The 18328-nt window shown below is 36.6% G+C and overlaps 1 protein-coding gene across 2 annotated transcripts; it reads right to left on the minus strand.

Annotated features, from left to right (window-relative positions):
• Positions 1–12682: 12682 nt before the first annotated feature.
• LOC143551809 (disease resistance protein RUN1-like) lies at positions 12683–16377 on the minus strand. Of its 2 annotated transcripts, none has more exons than XM_077042158.1 (6): positions 15808–16377; positions 15649–15717; positions 14318–14542; positions 13524–14207; positions 12851–13436; positions 12683–12757 (listed from the first exon to the last, which is right to left on the minus strand). In XM_077042158.1, exons 1-4 carry the CDS (start codon positions 16357–16359, stop codon positions 13905–13907), a joined length of 1149 nt encoding a protein of 382 aa, XP_076898273.1. In that variant the 5' UTR covers positions 16360–16377; the 3' UTR covers positions 12683–12757; positions 12851–13436; positions 13524–13904. The 2 variants fall into 2 exon arrangements, with proteins under 2 accessions (XP_076898273.1, XP_076898274.1); XM_077042159.1 differs by having other exon boundaries at positions 12693–12754.
• Positions 16378–18328: the final 1951 nt, after the last annotated feature.

Here is an 18328-nt window from a genome sequence, read left to right on the forward strand (position 1 = left end):
TCGGCTTAAAAATGAAATTTATATAAAACCGATTTAAAATCTTTAAAAACTTAAACCATGACATTTATTAACTTAAAACATCATATCATTAATTATCGCGCATCTTTTTCGGCTTGATCGATCATCTCTTGCTCGGTTTGGTATTAAAGGTTTCGTTTAATGTACCGACGTACCATTAAATCGAAATTCTTTTTCTGTGCTTTAATTCACTTATCCCGAAGCTTTAATACTTCGTAAACATCACTAAATATCATATATCTCGTCTATAATTAAACCCTCGATTCGTTCGGGTTTCAATAACTATCGATTGATTAATCGCATATTCAATACGATGAATTATATATTCACGTACAATCAATACAGTGAACCATGTATTCTCGTATAATTACTATGGTAACTTATGTACCCGACATTAAATATGACGTAACTATTGTCTACCGGTTAGGGTATACCGGGTTTCGTCGGAATCGTTACATTCTCCCCCCGTTAAGAAATTTCGTCCTCGAAATTTTACACGCCCACTATCCCCTTCCGAGAGAAAGGTGGGGGTTTTTCCTTCAGAATTTACCCTCGCGTTACCAGGTATAATCTGGTCTTCGCTGTGAATGCCACTTAATCTTAATCAATAAAGCTTGGTACATCCAAACTGTTTAGTTTTCCCGTCTACTATCTCTACGGAATTATTTATGATATCCAGCATGTCTTCTATGAGTACCTCCATTACCGGTACTTTCGTTGCCTCGTCACTTAGGTACTTTTCAATCCGTATACATGGCAAAACATCATGTATAGTACTTAGCCCCTGGAGTACTTTAATCGATAACTAAATGACCAATCATGGAGATAGTCTCATGAGGTCCAATATATTAAGGAGCTATTTTTCGGTTTTGCCAAACCTTATATCACCTCACTAAGGTGATGCCTTAAAAATGCCTTGTCACCTCCCTCCAGTGACAATGGTTTCCTTTGAATGTTGGCATAAATCCTTTGCCAATCTCGCGCGGCTTTCAACTTATCGTAAATATTATAAATCCGATTGGTTGATTCTCGAATCAATTCAAATATTATGGCTTGAGTGACGCCCATTTTCAATTCAACAAATTGGTGATAATTACTTCACCCATAGAAAGCTTCAAGCTCTCAATGCTTCCTTCCCCTCCTTCCAATAATGGAAGTAGGATGACTATTTCGATCTGAGATCATTGAAAATGGTACTCCACGACGAGATACCATTTCCTCATCAGGAATTTGGGCGAGAATTCATTGTGGTAATCGTCATGGATTGGGATGAAATGCGAGGATTGGTTAATCGATCCGCGATTACCCAATTTACCACATGCCTTTGATATATCTTGGGAATTTGCGTCCCGAAACCCATTGTAATTTATTCCCACTATCATTGGCGAATTTTCTGTCGTTGTGGCGTTCCCAAGGGTTTTCGGTATGCAGCCTTATCTCTTGCATAACTTAAATTTTCACCAACATACGTAACCATATCTTTCTCCACACTCGGTCATTAACAAAATCCTTTCAGATATTCGTATCATCAATAGTCTAATCCGATCCCGGATGTATGGAATATTTCGATCTATGCGCTTCGTCCATGATTAATTCACGAAGGTCATGGAGGGTCGGGATCCAAACCCGATTTTTGAAGTAGGGAATTTCGTCCAATCGCTGTTCGACATTCTTCTCATTGCTGTAAAGTCCCTCCTTTTCCAATTGTTCCTCTTTTAACGCCTCACTTTGAGCGACTCGAATCAGGTCCGAAAGGTTCGACTGGACTATCATCCCCAGCGCTCGCACTCGCAATGGCTTAATCCGATCTTTCCTACTCAAGGCATCGGCTACGACGTTAGCCTTGCCGGGGTGATAACGGATGTCACAGTCATAATCGCTTAACAACTCGACCCATCTTCGTTGCCTCATATTCAGTTCTTTCTGATCGAATATGTGATGCAAACTTTTATGATCGGTGAAGATGGTGCACTTCGTACCGTAGAGATAAAGTCTCCAGATTTTAAGTGCGAAGATAACCGCTCCCAGTTCTAAGTCGTGAGTAGTGTAATTTTTCTCGTGTACTTTTAACTGTCGGGAAGCATATGCTATAACCTTATTATTCTGCATCAACACGCATCCTAACCCGATTCGCGATGCGTCACAATACGCGACAAAACCATCGTCTCCATCGGGGAGACTTAAAATCGGCGCTTGGCACAATTTTAATGGTTTCTATCTTATTTGGATCTATGTGAAATCCTTGTTGCTTTACAACATGACCAAGGGATTATGCTTTCTGTATTCAAAGTCACATTTCGAAAACTTCGCGTATAACTCCTCTTGCTTTAACACTTCCACCATTTTCCTTAGACGTCGTTCGTGCTCTTCCTTACGTTGCAAATATATCAAAATATCATCAATGGATGCTATGACAAATTTGTCAAAATAAAGTTTACAGACTCGGTTCATGAGTTCCATGAATGCTGCCGGCGCATTTGTTAGCCCGAAAGGCATAACTAAGGATTCATAATGGCCGTAGCAAGTCCGAAACGCTGTTGTTGCAACGTCCTCTTCTTGGATTTTTCATTTGGTGATAACTATATCTAAGATCAATTTTCTAAAAATAGATCGCCCTTTGCAGTTGGTTAAACAGATCATTTACTTCGAAGAAGTGAATACCTATTCTTGATCGTCACTTTATGCAATTCTCTCTAATCAATACATATCCTAACACTTCCGTCCTTCATTTCCCAAATAACACTGGTGCACCCCATGATGACTAACTAGGTCGTATAAAACCTTATCCATTAATTCTTGCATTTCAGTTGGTGCAAGTCGGTAAGGTGCTTTAGCAACAGGGCCAGCTTGAGGTATTAAATCGATTCTGAATTCGACCTGTCGGGTTGGCGGTAATCCAGGAAGTTCTTCTGGGAAAACTTGTGGAAATTTGCGTACCACCGGGATATCTTCTATATGTTTTCTTTTAAATACTTTGGCAATCGCGTTTGTTAAATACACCACGTCTTCTTGTCGTAAATATTATAACATCTCAAGATGAGATTAGAGTGGCAACATAATACCGTACACTTTTCTCTGTATCTAATCGCTTCATCGTCCGAAAAAGAGCTTCTAGTCATCTTCTTTTCATATTTGATCTCAGCTTCATGTTGAGTTAACCAATCCATGTTAACTATTACGTCAAAAATTCTTAACTTTACTGGTCGTAGGTTAATAAGGAAAGGTTAATCGTTCAAAATAATAGGACAATTCCGAACAATTTAGTTAACCATTAGGGGTTTACCGTTAGCGATTCTACAGTATAGGGTTCTATAGTTTCACTAATCGGTATCTTTCCAAATGATAGGAGGTTAACAGGAACTAACTTCTATCGACGACCGTAAAAATATCACTGAAGCCTATTGATTTAAAACTACAACATATTTAATACCACCTTTGGATCATGACGTGCTTTATTCGAATTACTCACAAAAGCACAGCTCCTTGCTTGATCAGAGGTTGATGATTGTCATGAGGTTCGTCTTCCAACGACACCTTGGTTCAACTTTGGGCAATTTCCCTTTGAAACGTTCTGTACTGCCACATTCATAGCAAGTACAACTGTTTGGTGTAATTTGGTTTCTTTGGATGGATTGTTATTGAAACTGTTGGGTTCGGAGTGGTTGTACACGAATGGGTTGGGGTTGCCGGTTCACATGGCTTCAATTGGTTCTACAATTGGGGCATTACGTCCATCTTTACCATACCTGTGGCCTACTATCACTCGACATTCTTCTTCCTGCCGATAACCATATTTTCCACATTTAGGGAAGGACCCTTCATGCGGTTCATGTTTTCACACCAGAACTAGTCTTAGTATAATTCTGGGTTGTAGGACCTACCTACTTATTCAAAAGCCTATCTTGCACTATACCTTTATCATTTCTCTTCTTTAACACTCGACGTCTCACCTAACGTCCTTCCATTCCGCTTCCCATAGAGTCAAATATATCAATGCTGGCTTGTGACACAACCCTTCCAAAGGTTGTATATTTTACAGGATTGACTATACTCCTTATCGATGGAGTTAGTCCCCAATATAGCGCTCACTTCGCTTAGTTTCAGGAGTAATTAGCCATGTTACCAGACATGACAATTCCTTCAAACGATTAGCGTGTTCTAAGTGATCAGCACACAACATTTCTATCTTCCATAGCTCAGTTTCCAATCTCTGAACTTAATTACTCGAATAAAAGTGCTCTAGCACAAGAATTTTAAATTCCGACCATATCATCTGAGTAAAAATTTTCTAACTATAATTTTGTACCGTCGTGTTCCATCACGATACAACATAATCTACCAACATATCTGTAGCATATTTCACTACACAAGGTTCTAGACTCTTACCAATATCCTTAACCATTTCGATCTTTTCTATCCACTCACTAATCTATCCCTCCCTTTACCATCAGTAAACTATTAATGATTTCCTTAACACAACCAACAAACATATCCTTCATACCGGATCTAATTCATTACGACTACTATTCATGTTTAGTTTGTAACTAATACTTTTAGTCATAAGAGTATTCGGTGGAACATTATCACTCTTAGTAATAACACTAAGAATTGAAATATTCATAATCATGTGATTGCTCGATCTATAATTCCGCAATCACATTTGCATCAACACTAGCAGTGATCTGTGATACGACATTCGGTATCATCATCTGCTATCTTTGAGCAATCAACTGAATCATATCAATCTCCATCATTGGAGTTACTCTCTTTTATGTCATTCTGCCGTACTCATCCCGTACGCAGTAATCAATACTAATCTCACCGTATAACTCGTTACCAGTTCAATCATAACAGCAGGTACACATACACACCAAATATTATCATACATATTACACATACCAGTATCTAGTATATATGTCCCACAAGTATAATAACATATGGACTTAACCTGACGTCGGTTAACGTTTAAATATGTTTCATAACCCTTGTCACCAACCGACATATAGATCTTTCTCAACAAAGATTAATGTTTAATATACTTGATTTCAATATCCTTCTGCATGTCAGCATAACCGATACATGCTCACCGTGAGCACCAAACGATTACGTACCACGGAGTTATAATATCCATGTCTATTCGTATATCCGGCATACACGGTGTACCACCTACGAACGAATAACCAACTATGCTATAATGATTCCAATACCTCTTTGTGTACGGGTAATCATTCTATTCGAGCATACATGGGTATAGGCATCTAACGGATGTAAGGTTAACATAGGGAGTTGCAAGGTTCAAGGTAATCGCACAACATGGGTTGCCTTCAAATATTATCAATTACTATTATGGGAAACTCTATCACTTGCTCAGCCAATGTCCTCAGGCGTTCTAGGTTTGCTAAAATCGGTAATTCTCGATCTGGAGGTGGTATGTCTCATATGTTTGAGAGTGAGAAATACACATATATATTTCTATATATTATTTCTATCTGCTCATTTATTATCAAATTTTTCTTTTTTTTTTTTAACGGAATAAGAATGGGTTCACGTACAGGTCCGTCCGTACGTGAGGGTCGTCGGTTCGGGTGAACATAGGGGGTTATTAAGATATACGGTACCGGAGTTGGTAGGGTAAGGGATTCATCAATTTTGGTTGGGAGTGACGGTTACTAGATATTTCTGGTTAATATCAAACGGGAGATCTAACTTGGTACTACCATAACTATGGCCCGATAAGTCAGACTTATCATCAACCGATGCTCTAGAAATTTCAGCATCCTCGGTACTTTTATTATTTCATCCCCCGGTTCCTTATCCGGGTCCTATTTCTCAATTCATGTACCCACAAGATATGTACATATATATATATACACATTAGCACGTATAAATAATATTATATACTTTACACATATGTTTCCCTTTTTACCTATTAATGTACCCCGTGACTTCCCCTAAACTCCCTCGTGCGGACAAGCCAGTTATTATGTTCCGGACCATAATAACTCACTTGTCCATCCAAGTTCATCCAGACCTCGTCACTATAAATTATTAGTTGATATTCAGATCCTATAATAATTGAGCTACTGGTTATATTTTAGGTATCTTTTAAAGACATCCTAATTCTTTATAACCAATGGCTCTGATACCAACTTCTGTAACACCCCGTAACCGCAGCGGAAACGTAAACGGGATGCAACAGACACCTCTGATATCAACCACATTGTTTATAAAGAAAACTGAATACATTAATATGCTTCAAATTACATTATCTCATAATTCATTACTGTCTAGATGATACACACATCATACATTACGATACATAATTCTATGTAATATAATGTATCCTAACATCCCACACGCAAATCTTACATACATCAAGCACTTAGCACGTAAGCAATCACTTCATCTTAATTGTACCTGAAAAGCATGTGAGAAAACGGGTCAACTACGAATAGTTGGTGAGTTTCACAATTTGAGTAAACCTTGATAAATCAATATCATAATATAATATTATCTGGGGACACTGTTAACCCAGTACCGTACTCATTCCGGGGACAATGTTAACCCAGAAACACGATGTAATTATGCTGACCCCACAAGCGAAACCTCTGTCTGGGGACACTGTTAACCCAGTACAGTACTCATTCCGGGGACAATGTTAACCCAGAAACACTTCTAGGGACATCTGGGGACTCTGTTAACCCAGTACTGTACCCATTCCGTACGATTCCCGTGTAATCAAATATTTATAAATCCATGCGTTCAGTATGTACTTAAACATTTTATTAGTAACATGCTTTCCGCCTCGGGAAAATATTTGAAAACTATTCAGAAAAAGGGGCTCGTGAAACTCACCTTAGCTCATGCAAGCAGGTAACAACAATCATTATCAGATAACACGTCCAATCTGTAATATGATCCCTACGATCGTTACTATACACTCATTATTAATATAACTTTAACCAAGTTAACCGGTACATCTGGGGACACTGTTAACCCAGCACTGTACCCGTTCTAGGGGCAAGGTTAACCCAGAAACACTTCTCCGGACTCAGATTGTGATATCGTTTAGAGTTCCATGGTCACAACTACTATTAGTCGTTTTTCTCGTTTTGCGTGCCTAGCACGGTTATCTGTTTTTACGTTTCAAAAATGAGTTTGGTCACACACGACCCGAAAGTAGTGGTTGACTGATAATTTAATTAAAGATGGGAAATTAGAGCTCGGTTTAGACGCCCCGATTGGCCGCGGGACTCGTTTCCGTCTTTGGCGTGCCGGAAACTGTTAAATCGGTTAAAAATATTCAAATCATCCGAATTATTTTCGGATGATTCATTTTTACTTGTTTAACTCATTTATATGAAAATAGTTCATTTTTAGGGTTTTTATACACCAGTCAGTTCGTTTAGACGAACTTTACCGGTTTACGCGTTTTAAACTTTAAAAGTTTGTTTTTGCACAAATAATTATCCGTTTTGTCTCGGATCTTGAAATTTTGCACAAATCACTTTTTGATAGTGTGGAATTTAATAAAAATATTTCCAGAATTAATTTTTATATTTAAAATTTATTTATCTATTTTTAAACACCATTTAAACACTAAATATGTCGTAAATACCAAACGACCTTAGAAAAATCCCAAATTTCTCCTGGGTGTCCCCTGCCATCCACATAGTCCCCTGTAATTTTTCCAGAACCAAAATCTTCTTTTACATGCCATTTTCACTAAAACCGAGCTAGAAAACCCTAGAACTCGTTTAACCGAAAAGCCTACTTAGACTTCTCAAACTGACCTAAACTTTTTTGTGTGACTTATACATGATATAAAACGCTTATCTGAAATTTTCCAGAATTTTTCATGATATTTAACTATTTTTCACCGTTTTTAGCCAAAACCGAGCATTAAATTCACCAAATATTCATCTTTTGTCCAAAAATTACCAAAAATTCACAGAACTCTTTTTTTCATGTGTAGAACATCCCTGTAAAATTTCTTGACCCAAATCTAAACCATCAACAATCTGTCCAATAACTCAAAAACCGAACATAAACCGAATATACCTTTCGATCTCCGCCACTACAAGCTACAAACTCGTTTTTCCGCCTTATCTACCACTAAATACAGAACCTACAACCAACATACCACAATACCAAGCAAGTTACACTCACGATCAAGCCTCTTACACTATAGTTTCGGTTATGATTCAAAAACAAAGATTTAAACCGTAGAAATTCGTTTTTGGTTCGTTTAACTCCTTTCTTGGACCAAGATCCCTTGTATAACCCGTATACATCACTTGATCATGCAAGAATCGGTTTTCATCTTTGAAACCTCATTTTCTTGCAAATAAACTCAAGAAACGAAGATGGAAACGTGATTAACTCGATTCTTTACCTTGTTTTCTTGCTACAAACTCTCGGTTTTGGATCATGAAGATGAGAAGAGATGAAGATTGTTGATTTGTTTGTGTGAAAAAAGAAAAAAAAAATGGAATGGGGTGTAAGGGGAGGCCGATCGGAATGTATGAGGGGTGGGGTGGGACCCACTTCTCCATTCCTAGCCACACAATTGGATTCCCGTAATCCGGATAATGTTTTGGATAATCTGGTTCAGTTCGTTTTTCGGTTAAATGTTTAATTCGGCTTAAAACGAGGCTAAAACGGTCGTTTTTCGGCTTAAAAATGAAATTTATATAAAACCGATTTAAAATCTTTAAAAACTTAAACCATGACATTTATTAACTTAAAACATCATATCATTAATTATCGCGCATCTTTTTCGACTTGATCGATCATCTCTTGCTCTGTTTGGTATTAAAGGTTTCGTTTAATGTACCGACGTACCATTAAATCGAAATTCTTTTTCTGTGCTTTAATTCACTTATCCCGAAGCTTTAATACTTCGTAAACATCACTAAATATCATATATCTCGTCTATAATTAAACCCTCGATTCGTTCGGGTTTCAATAACTATCGATCGATTAATCGCATATTCAATACGATGAATTATATATTCACGTACAATCAATACAGTGAACCATGTATTCTCGTATAATTACTATGGTAACTCATGTACCCGACATTAAATATGACGTAACTATTGTCTACCGGTTAGGGTATACCGGGTTTCGTCGGAATCGTTACAACATAATCGTAAGTTTCATACATACATCATTCATTCTTCATCTTACAACATACTCATAACATCAACCATTCCCTGGCAGTACATGCAATTCCGAAGATCGTTCATGTACCGACAAGAAGTCGTTCATACATTTCACGTAATACATATATGGCATACACTTATCACTTAGGATAAGTGTATTAACTAATCACATAGAGTATGCACACAGCCCCGAAAACATAACAAGGAAATGGGGCTAGAAACTCACCTGAATGCGGTTACGTTCACCGTTAATGGTAATCCCTTTCTTCAGTTGTGCACGGCTGACTGTATAATAATTACACGTATCAATTAACTATCACTACTCATATCATCTTTCTAGTCTTAGTTACTACCCAGAACGAACAGGGGTCCGGGGGCAGCGCCCCTGGCAGCGGGGTCTAGGGGCGGCAGCCCCTAGCAGGGTCCAAGAGGCAGAGCCTCTGGCTGGGGTCGAGCTGATTCATAACGTTTTATTTACATTAACTGTCTTAATACATTTTCCATTATGATTTTAATTTATTTTCTAATTCGTTAACTCATTCTTCATAACGTATTAAGTCTGATTCGCTATCTGATTCATTACCGAACTTAACTTAAGCGAACTTAGCTAGTAGCGAACTTAACATCAGCGAACTTGACCAGTGGCGAATTTAACTTGGCGAAGTTAACCCTAAGCGAACATATGTCAGGCGAAGTTGTCACTAGACGAAGTTATAACCAGCAACATGGTATCTGGCGAACTTAACTGGCGGCGAACTTATTCCACATCGAAGCTGATCATAAGCGGACTTATTCACCCAGCGAACTTCATACAACAGCGAACTTATACCCAGCGAAGTTATACAGCAGCTCGCTGCTGTCGAAGTTCGTTTCATCAACCCAGAACATGCGTTTTACGACCTTTGTTCGCTTATTATGGTTCGGCCTCAGCCCCAACAGTTCCCTAGTCCGATTGCGGCTTAAGCTTGACCCGAACGAATCGTAAAGTTTAATCTTTTTAAGCTAAAACGTTCCAACTAGGTTCAAGGGTTCACTTAATCGGGCCGTTTCCATTTTCGGGTTCATTACATTCATGTTTATTATCAAGTTTGCAACTTTATGTCTCGTTTATACCCGATCTATTCTAGACTCAAGTTTCAAGGCTAAACATCTATAAAAACGTAAACTTTAAGGTGAAAGACATACCTCTGCGGGTTCGTTTGATCTTGGTTAGCTTATTTAGGAACTCTAGATCTTGTATAAGACTCGAATAACAAAGATCCAATCACAACCGACGTTTACTCGCTCTCGGATCTCGCTCGTCTCTCTCTCTCGGTCGTATTATGTGGTGTGTGTGTTTGGAGTGTGTAGAGATTAAGATGGAAAGAAATGAGGATTTAGGGTTTTAGGGTGGTTTAAGGGGTATTTATATCCCTTAAAGCCCATGGACCTAAGGCCCATTACCCTTTAATCCACCATAATTAATCCAAGCCCATGATCCTTTATTAAACACTAGCTAATATTATTTAACGCTCGACGACTTAACGAACTCTTCCTTTATTTAATATTATAATATTTTAGGATGTTACATAATGTCGGCGAACATAGGGAACCGACCCTAATAATGTCGGAGAATGTAGGGAACCGACCCTAATAATATCGGCGAATGTAGGGACCGACCCTAATAATATCGGCGAGGGTTATAGGGAGGAAGGCTCTTTAAAATGCATGTATGAATGATAGTATGTATGTTAATATGAAAGAAAGAATGAAAGTACGTAAGTATGTATGTATGTAAGATAATAGGAAGGTATGTACCTTTGGGTACATATGTAAATATGTGAATGTATTGTAAGTTGCCTGATTAACTAGAACTCACTCAGCGTAGCTGACTTTTATTATGCACGCAGGCTAATCGACTGAGACAGCTGGTTTGAGGGAGACACATGGCAATACTGAAGAGGTTGGCATCTGAAGATTTGTCATGATGTTTATTACTATATTTTACGTTATGGTTTAAAAGACAAGATTTTGGATGATTGTAATGAATGGTTTAAAGTTCTATTTCTTCCACGAAACGTTTTAATTAACTCTGATATAATGAACTGCGTTTATGAGTAAATCCAACGTCCAAATGTGAGGCACCGGTAACGGGGCCTTACAGTTTGATTATTTTAAAATGCTTTTAAGTTTCACTATGTGCTATTTGTTTAAATATGATGAAAGGGTGGAACTAAACGGGTTAGACCGGGGTTGGATAAAATAAAAGCCTCATGATTGAGATTTCAGGAGAGAGTCCGGCTGAAGACTCTTCTGTAAATTTAGTGCTTCCCGGTAGGTAATCCGGTAGTATGTTTTTGTTTTATTTTTATTTTATTTTTATTTTTGGGATTTCTTGCTTTCGTTTTCTGGCCGCATGTTTTCTGTTTTTCTTTCAGGTTGCTCCAGGATTGCTTGTGGAAGGTTGATGATACATGGTTTGATTCAAGTGCGAGGAGGCTATTTGCTGACCGATTGTCGCTTTCGTTCGTAAGTGACAGCTTGATAGAGAGCGTTGGAGTGTGAGGCTTTCCTTCTAATTGGAGGGCGCGAGACACGACTCGTAAGGCAGTATCGTCATATTTATTAGGGGAGTCTGTTCCACTTTACTTATATTTGAATGTGCTTTAATTTTTGTCTTTTTCCTATCTCATTGAGGACAATGTGACATTTAAGTGTGGAGATGGGAAATTGACGTTTTTATATTAAAACAAATTCAAAATTTTTTTAAAAAAATCATAAAAAAAATTTTAAAATACTAAAAAATTATTTTGAAAAAATGTCCCGAATTTTAATGAAATTGTTTGCAAATATTGGAAAATGATAGAAAATTTTGAGATTGGTTTTTAAAACTACTATTAGACATGAGATTATATAAAGAACATACATTACTTGTTTTCTCAATAAATAGTATGGTAGGTTCCATGTCTAGATGTACTTTTCGTTTTGCTTTTCCTTTGCTGCAAGTTTACTTTGTATCCAGTTTCTTATTCAAGTAATAACATCATAAATTTGTCCCACACTTTTGTTCTTTCTATCCTTTGTTTATTCAATATATGTTTCTCTGTTTACCAACAGTTCTTACTTACACAGTTGTTGGGTTAATCTTAATGGTTCGGGTGGAGTACAGGTTAAGTCAGTTACGGGTTTTGAATAATCGACAGATTAGAGTAATATCTGCAAGTTTATGATGGAAAAAGAGCTAGTAGTGAACGTTGGACGTGGGGTTTTTTTTATATCCTGTTTTCATGCACGTAGTTGAAAGAGTTTACTATCTTCTTTATTGTTTTTTATTCAACCGTCTATGTATGTGAGGCTATATATATATAGCCCATTTGTTAATGAATTAGTTAGTAGCAAATTTTATTCTTTCATTCTGCAATGTAAATTCACATTCACATGCAAGGAATTCGATTACTTGTGTGTGTAGTGTGTGTTTGCAAAGTGGCTGAACCAACAGTGAAAACAAGCTATTCGGAGTATATTTACCGGTTCAGGACCAGATGATACAGTTGATTGGTTGGGTCGACCGGTCTTTGTCCATCCTCGTACTTCTGTAACATAATGAATGACACATGAAGAATTTTCTAATGTTGCAGGTTAGATATTTACAAACACACAAAATTAGCTTGACCAGATAAAGGTACCTGCATGATCAATGTTACGACCAACTAAAATCCTGAACCAACGAGGGGTGGGTTCGTCAATCTCCATTTTATCAAAGAAATCACAGCGACAACGATAATTACCTCCTGTGCTTAGCTGAAATTCAGACAAATCTCCATCAAGAGTTTCTACCCATCCCATTTAATTATCAAAGGTTCCATCAGCAATTTCATCATTGGTCACAAGGCTTGCACCACACTCGCTTACCTTCAATCCTCTAACCACAACTATAGATACATTAATTTCATCTTTTTCGCACATTTTGTTCCCAATTGGCCAGTAGCTTAGCCATATACCAACTTCACCAGATGCTGGTCTGCCTGAGAGTGTGGGATTGTACATCAAGTTGACACCGTTGGTTGTACTAATTTTAGCAAACCATGCCCAATCATCATCTTCAATAGTATATTTAAAGATCACATTTAATCCTTTAAGACTCCTATTCTCTAGGCACTCTGGCACCTTAAGCGACACAGAAGATGTTTTTTCTGTTACACACTCAGGCATCATCTTTGGAATCTTTATGTCAGGCAGAGATATGCTAATTATACCAAATTCGTATAACACCTGTGTCACACATGCAACAGAGTTGAGCAATTCATATAATTAGCTTCCGAATAGCACCTCATCGTGATTTAGAAAGGAACAACAAACCTGGACACACTGGCATTTGTTTCTGGTGAGCTCGTCACCACCAGCAAGGCGCATCTCATGTTCTTCATATTCTTTTAGCCACTTCATGTGTCCCAAATCACTTACATCAAATTTGGCTACCGGGACCGATTTGATAAAGCCTTCAATTTCTGACAAACTGGTGCATCCTTCATATACAAGCTTTTGCAATGTGAATCGATGAGAGTCAAAAGTTACTTTCTCCAGTGACACACAGTAACTTATATACAATTCAGTAAGTGTACTTGGAAGAGACAGAAGCTCCTTAAGTTTTGAGCACTTAGTCAAGTCAAGAACATTAAGATTTCCAAGATGATTGTAATTAGGCAAGAATTCGAAAAGGTTATTTTCAAAACTCAAGTGTCACATAGATGATTGATCACTGAAATTTAGAAGAAAACTATCAGTATGCTCAAGCTTGCAATCCTTGAGGAATAGCCGCTCTAATGAACATGGCAAAGGAAAGGAGTTTTTCCACAGGTTTTCACACCCTGTCGTGTTTAAGAGTGCAAGGCTCTTGAGATCTCCAATTGTTTCACAAACATCAACCAACTTGTGACAGTTCCACAGAATACAAGTCTCAAGATTTGGCATCTTGTTGATATTGCAAATTTTTAAGAGCTTGTGCGAGTCTTTAAGATTCAGAATCTTGAGTGATTGAATATCCTGTTGCAAAAGAAACAAGCTCTATTTAGCACTGTACATTCTCATAAACACTCAATGAAAGTTAGAACATAAAAAGCCAGACAATAATAAAGAGGATACTGAATCCCTACCATTGGCGGTTCAAATTCTTCCAAGCAGCTATCACTCATATCTAAAGCAACCAAGTTCCCCATGAATAAATCGGAAGGTATGTTACGCATATGGAATCCAATCCAGCACAACCATATTAAATCCTTTGAAAAATGCTTGTAGGATCCAACGAGTTTCACTGACTTGAGGCAAAGCAACCTCAGGTTATACATATCCTTAAGTGAATCTGTATTAAGCTCCAGTCCCTGCATATTTAATATGAAGTGATTTACTACCAAAATTTGTATAACTAAGTGCACCAATACCAGAGTTTAGTTACGTATATGTAACACATACGAGGTACATATATGTAGCATACAAGTTACATAGATGTAACTTTTTAAGCTACATTTATCTTTAACTATTTATATCATTTTTACATATCTAGCCTGTAAGGCTCTTTTTGGTGATTAGTCTTTCGCATTTGTTTCACATGTTTCGTTTATGTTGATGTATGTTTGTTAAATAATATCTTTTATATGTTTGGGCCCTAGGCCATTGTACTCCATTGGGCCATTTATATGGAATAGGTGTGCATGAGAACTCACACTATATATTGTATGAGTCTCTCGTACACATAATAACCTTTTGCAAAACCTAAATCTTACACCTACATACTCTCTCTTTCTTTGTTCTCGGCAATAACTAACCACCAGATAAGATCCGAGATCCCGGTCCTAACTAGTTGTTTCCGCCAACTAGTGTAGAGATTGATCCAAGATAATTAGTAATAGTTAGTGTGTTGTTAGATCACGTCAAGAGATCTACATAGCCTAATAATAAAAAAAATGAAAAAAAAATTGATTGGTTAGTAATAGGTTTCTCGGTTTTCTCATAACTTTTTAGTATTCTAATAATCCGTTTCGTATACCCAAACTAATGCTGAAGAATTTAGCTGAAAATTTTACTTAAGAGCATGCGCAAAGTGCCTAAATTTCCGCACTTAAAATAGTGAAAAATTTGAGAAGTACAACATACTAAACTTTTAAGCATAAACTTTTTTTCCCGTCTTCTTTCAATATTATTTTCAGATAACTGAAAGCAAGTACTTTTGTTATTAGTAATTCGATACATTTATTATTTTGAACTTTTATTACTTTCACCAAAATATAAGATTAAAGCATATACACACTTACAAGTCTAACAACTAACCAGTGGTGTCCATTGGCAAAGTCAAAACCTTTAAACATTTGGGTTGTAGAGGTTTTGGGTTCAAGTCCCACAAACAACAACTTTGTCAAAAACAACTCTGACAACTTTTTATCACTATGCACTATTTTTGTAAGTCAATAACAAATAGTGTTTTTATTACCTGGAATGCATGTTTCACTTCCCTCAACCTTTGATTGTCAAGTGCTAGACCTTCCACTTTGTATGAACCCTGAAAATAAATAAGAGAAAACCATATATTAAAAAAGTAGCAGAGTATTAATAGAAAACAAGCTACAAATACACATAATAATCCTCCTACCGTTCCTTTCCTCAACACATCATGAGATTCTGTACTCTCCCAAACTCTACTACGTTGTGCGGGATCTTTGGGTGATTCTTGTAAAACTATGAATCTCCCCATTTCTTGAAGCAACGGGTGCATCATGAGTGTTTGGTTTGGTGAAATAGAAAGAAGGCACCTCTTAGTTAGGGTTTTTACAGAAGCTACCGCTGAGCAACTATGTTCAAATATTTTTACCACATAGTCCACGTCTACCCCATTAAAGAAACAAGCAATATGCAAAAACAACTCTTTCTCACACTCATATGGCAACGAGGTGTAGCTTCTTATGAGTACACGACGAATTCCCGAATGAATATCTTTTTTCAATTTATCTAATTCACTTTTCCAATGTGTAATGCTTAGGTCATGTGAAAGAGAGGAGCCCAACACTTCAAGAGCAAGTGGATTTCCGTCACAATAGCTTACTACTTGTTGTGCAAGCTCCTTGTAACCCTCTATAGGATTTTTGGATCCAAAGGCATGAAGACTAAATAGCTCTAATGCTTCATTGTCATCCAGTAATTCCATTTCGTACTCCCTACACCCCCCATATGTAGATCCAACCCATTTACACATACTAGTTTCTCTTGTAGTTACTATAATCTTGCTTTCTTCGTAAATACCCCCCCTTCCAAGTAAATCTTCCAATTGGACATGATTAGCAATGTCATCAAGGACAATAAGTGCCTTTTTCCTTTACAACGCTTTTTCAATCATAACTTTACCTTGGTTATGATTTGGTACTTGTTGTTTCTCAACACCTAAACCTCCAAGAAGTGTTTCTTGTAGCTTAAGCAGATGGTGTGGTTCTTTCCATTCACTGTCAATGTGTTCAACGATACTAATGTTTTCAAATTTATCCTGGTTTGAATAAACAGTGTACTGTGTTACGATTTACAAGTGGAAATCAAGAACTACAAGCGAACACACCCAAACAAAATAAGAACTCTCGTTTTGTGCTCAAGGAGCTTTTCTGGTTTCATTACTTAAACTCACGAAAACCAAGATACATAGAAAACAAACAGAACTAGAGGGTTTATATAGACCCATAAAAACATAATCCTAAACCAATACAAACTGTTGAATTTGACTTTCAAACAAAAACAACTTTATTCAAAAACTAATAAAACAGATAAACTTAAACTTATTCTCAAAGTAAGCAAAAATACCCCTCGGACTTTTATGATCTCTTCCTTCCACCCCTCGAGATCGGACCGTACCTCCCTATCCAACATTGCTCGTTTTTAACATACTGGGCCAATGTTGTCTTGCCACTTCCTCCCATGCCACAAATTACCAAAAAGTTCACATTGGATTGCTTTATCCAGTAATCGATCTCTTTGTATCGAGTGTCCATCCTAACCAGATTGAGTGGAAGATGAAACTTTTTGATTGCTAGTTTATTGTAAATGATATCAACGATATCCTTCACAAGCTTTGTTTCAGATCTGTAACAAGTTTAAGACATATGAGAGTTGAATAGATCGAAATCTACCTATTCAAATAAAAGGAAAATAATTATGCCACATGTAATCACCATGTTTCATCTAACAATTATTTTCCACCAAAACATTTTTACTTTTATATCTCACAAGATATTTTATTATGATTAATACATATTTGCTATATATAAGTTAATCATAATAGATTGTATCTATCTAAATCTTATATTTAAATTAAAATTTTAATTTATAAAAGTTAAGTTTCTATATCATCTCCAAATTTAAGTTGTATTTATTTTATATAACATCAGACTTATTTAACTAATATAATTTTCTTTCAATAAACAAAAAAATTAGTTTCTTAATAACATATACAATAATCATATTCAAATAGTAAAAAATAAATAAACTTGAAACCCACTTCGACGCAAAATTCGCTCCGACCACAAACCTGCTCTGACTTGAAACTCATTACGACCCAAAACCAACCGACAAGTTCAAATTTTAATTATAAAAGTTAAGTTTCTATATCATCTCCAAATTTAATTCGTTTTTATTTTATATAAAATAAAATTTATTTAACTAATATAATTTTCTTTTAATAAACAAAAAAATTAGTTTCTTAATAACATATACAATAATCATATTCAAATAGTAAAAAAAAAATTAAACTCGAAACCCGTTCCGACGGAAAACTCCCTCCGACCACGAACCTGCTCTGACTTGAAACCCATTCCGACCCGAAACCAATCGACAAAGTCAAATTTTAATTATAAAAGTTGAAGTTAAGTTTCTATATCATCTCCAAATTTAAGTCGTCTTTATTTTATATAAAATCAAATTTATTAAACTAATATAATTTTCTTTCAATAAACAAAAAAATTAGTTTCTTAATAACATATACAATAATCATATTCAAATAGTAAAAAAAATATAAACTCAAAACCCGCTTCGACGCAAAACTCACTCCGACCACAAACCTTCTCTGTCTTGAAACCCATTCCGACCCAAAACCAACAGACTTGAAACATGTCACGATCTGAACCCATTCCGAC

Source organism: Bidens hawaiensis, unplaced genomic scaffold, assembly GCF_021521415.1.
Source record: "Bidens hawaiensis isolate Kalapana, Puna unplaced genomic scaffold, B.hawaiensis_p1.1 tig00016662_1, whole genome shotgun sequence".
Lineage (NCBI taxonomy): Eukaryota > Viridiplantae > Streptophyta > Magnoliopsida > Asterales > Asteraceae > Bidens > Bidens hawaiensis.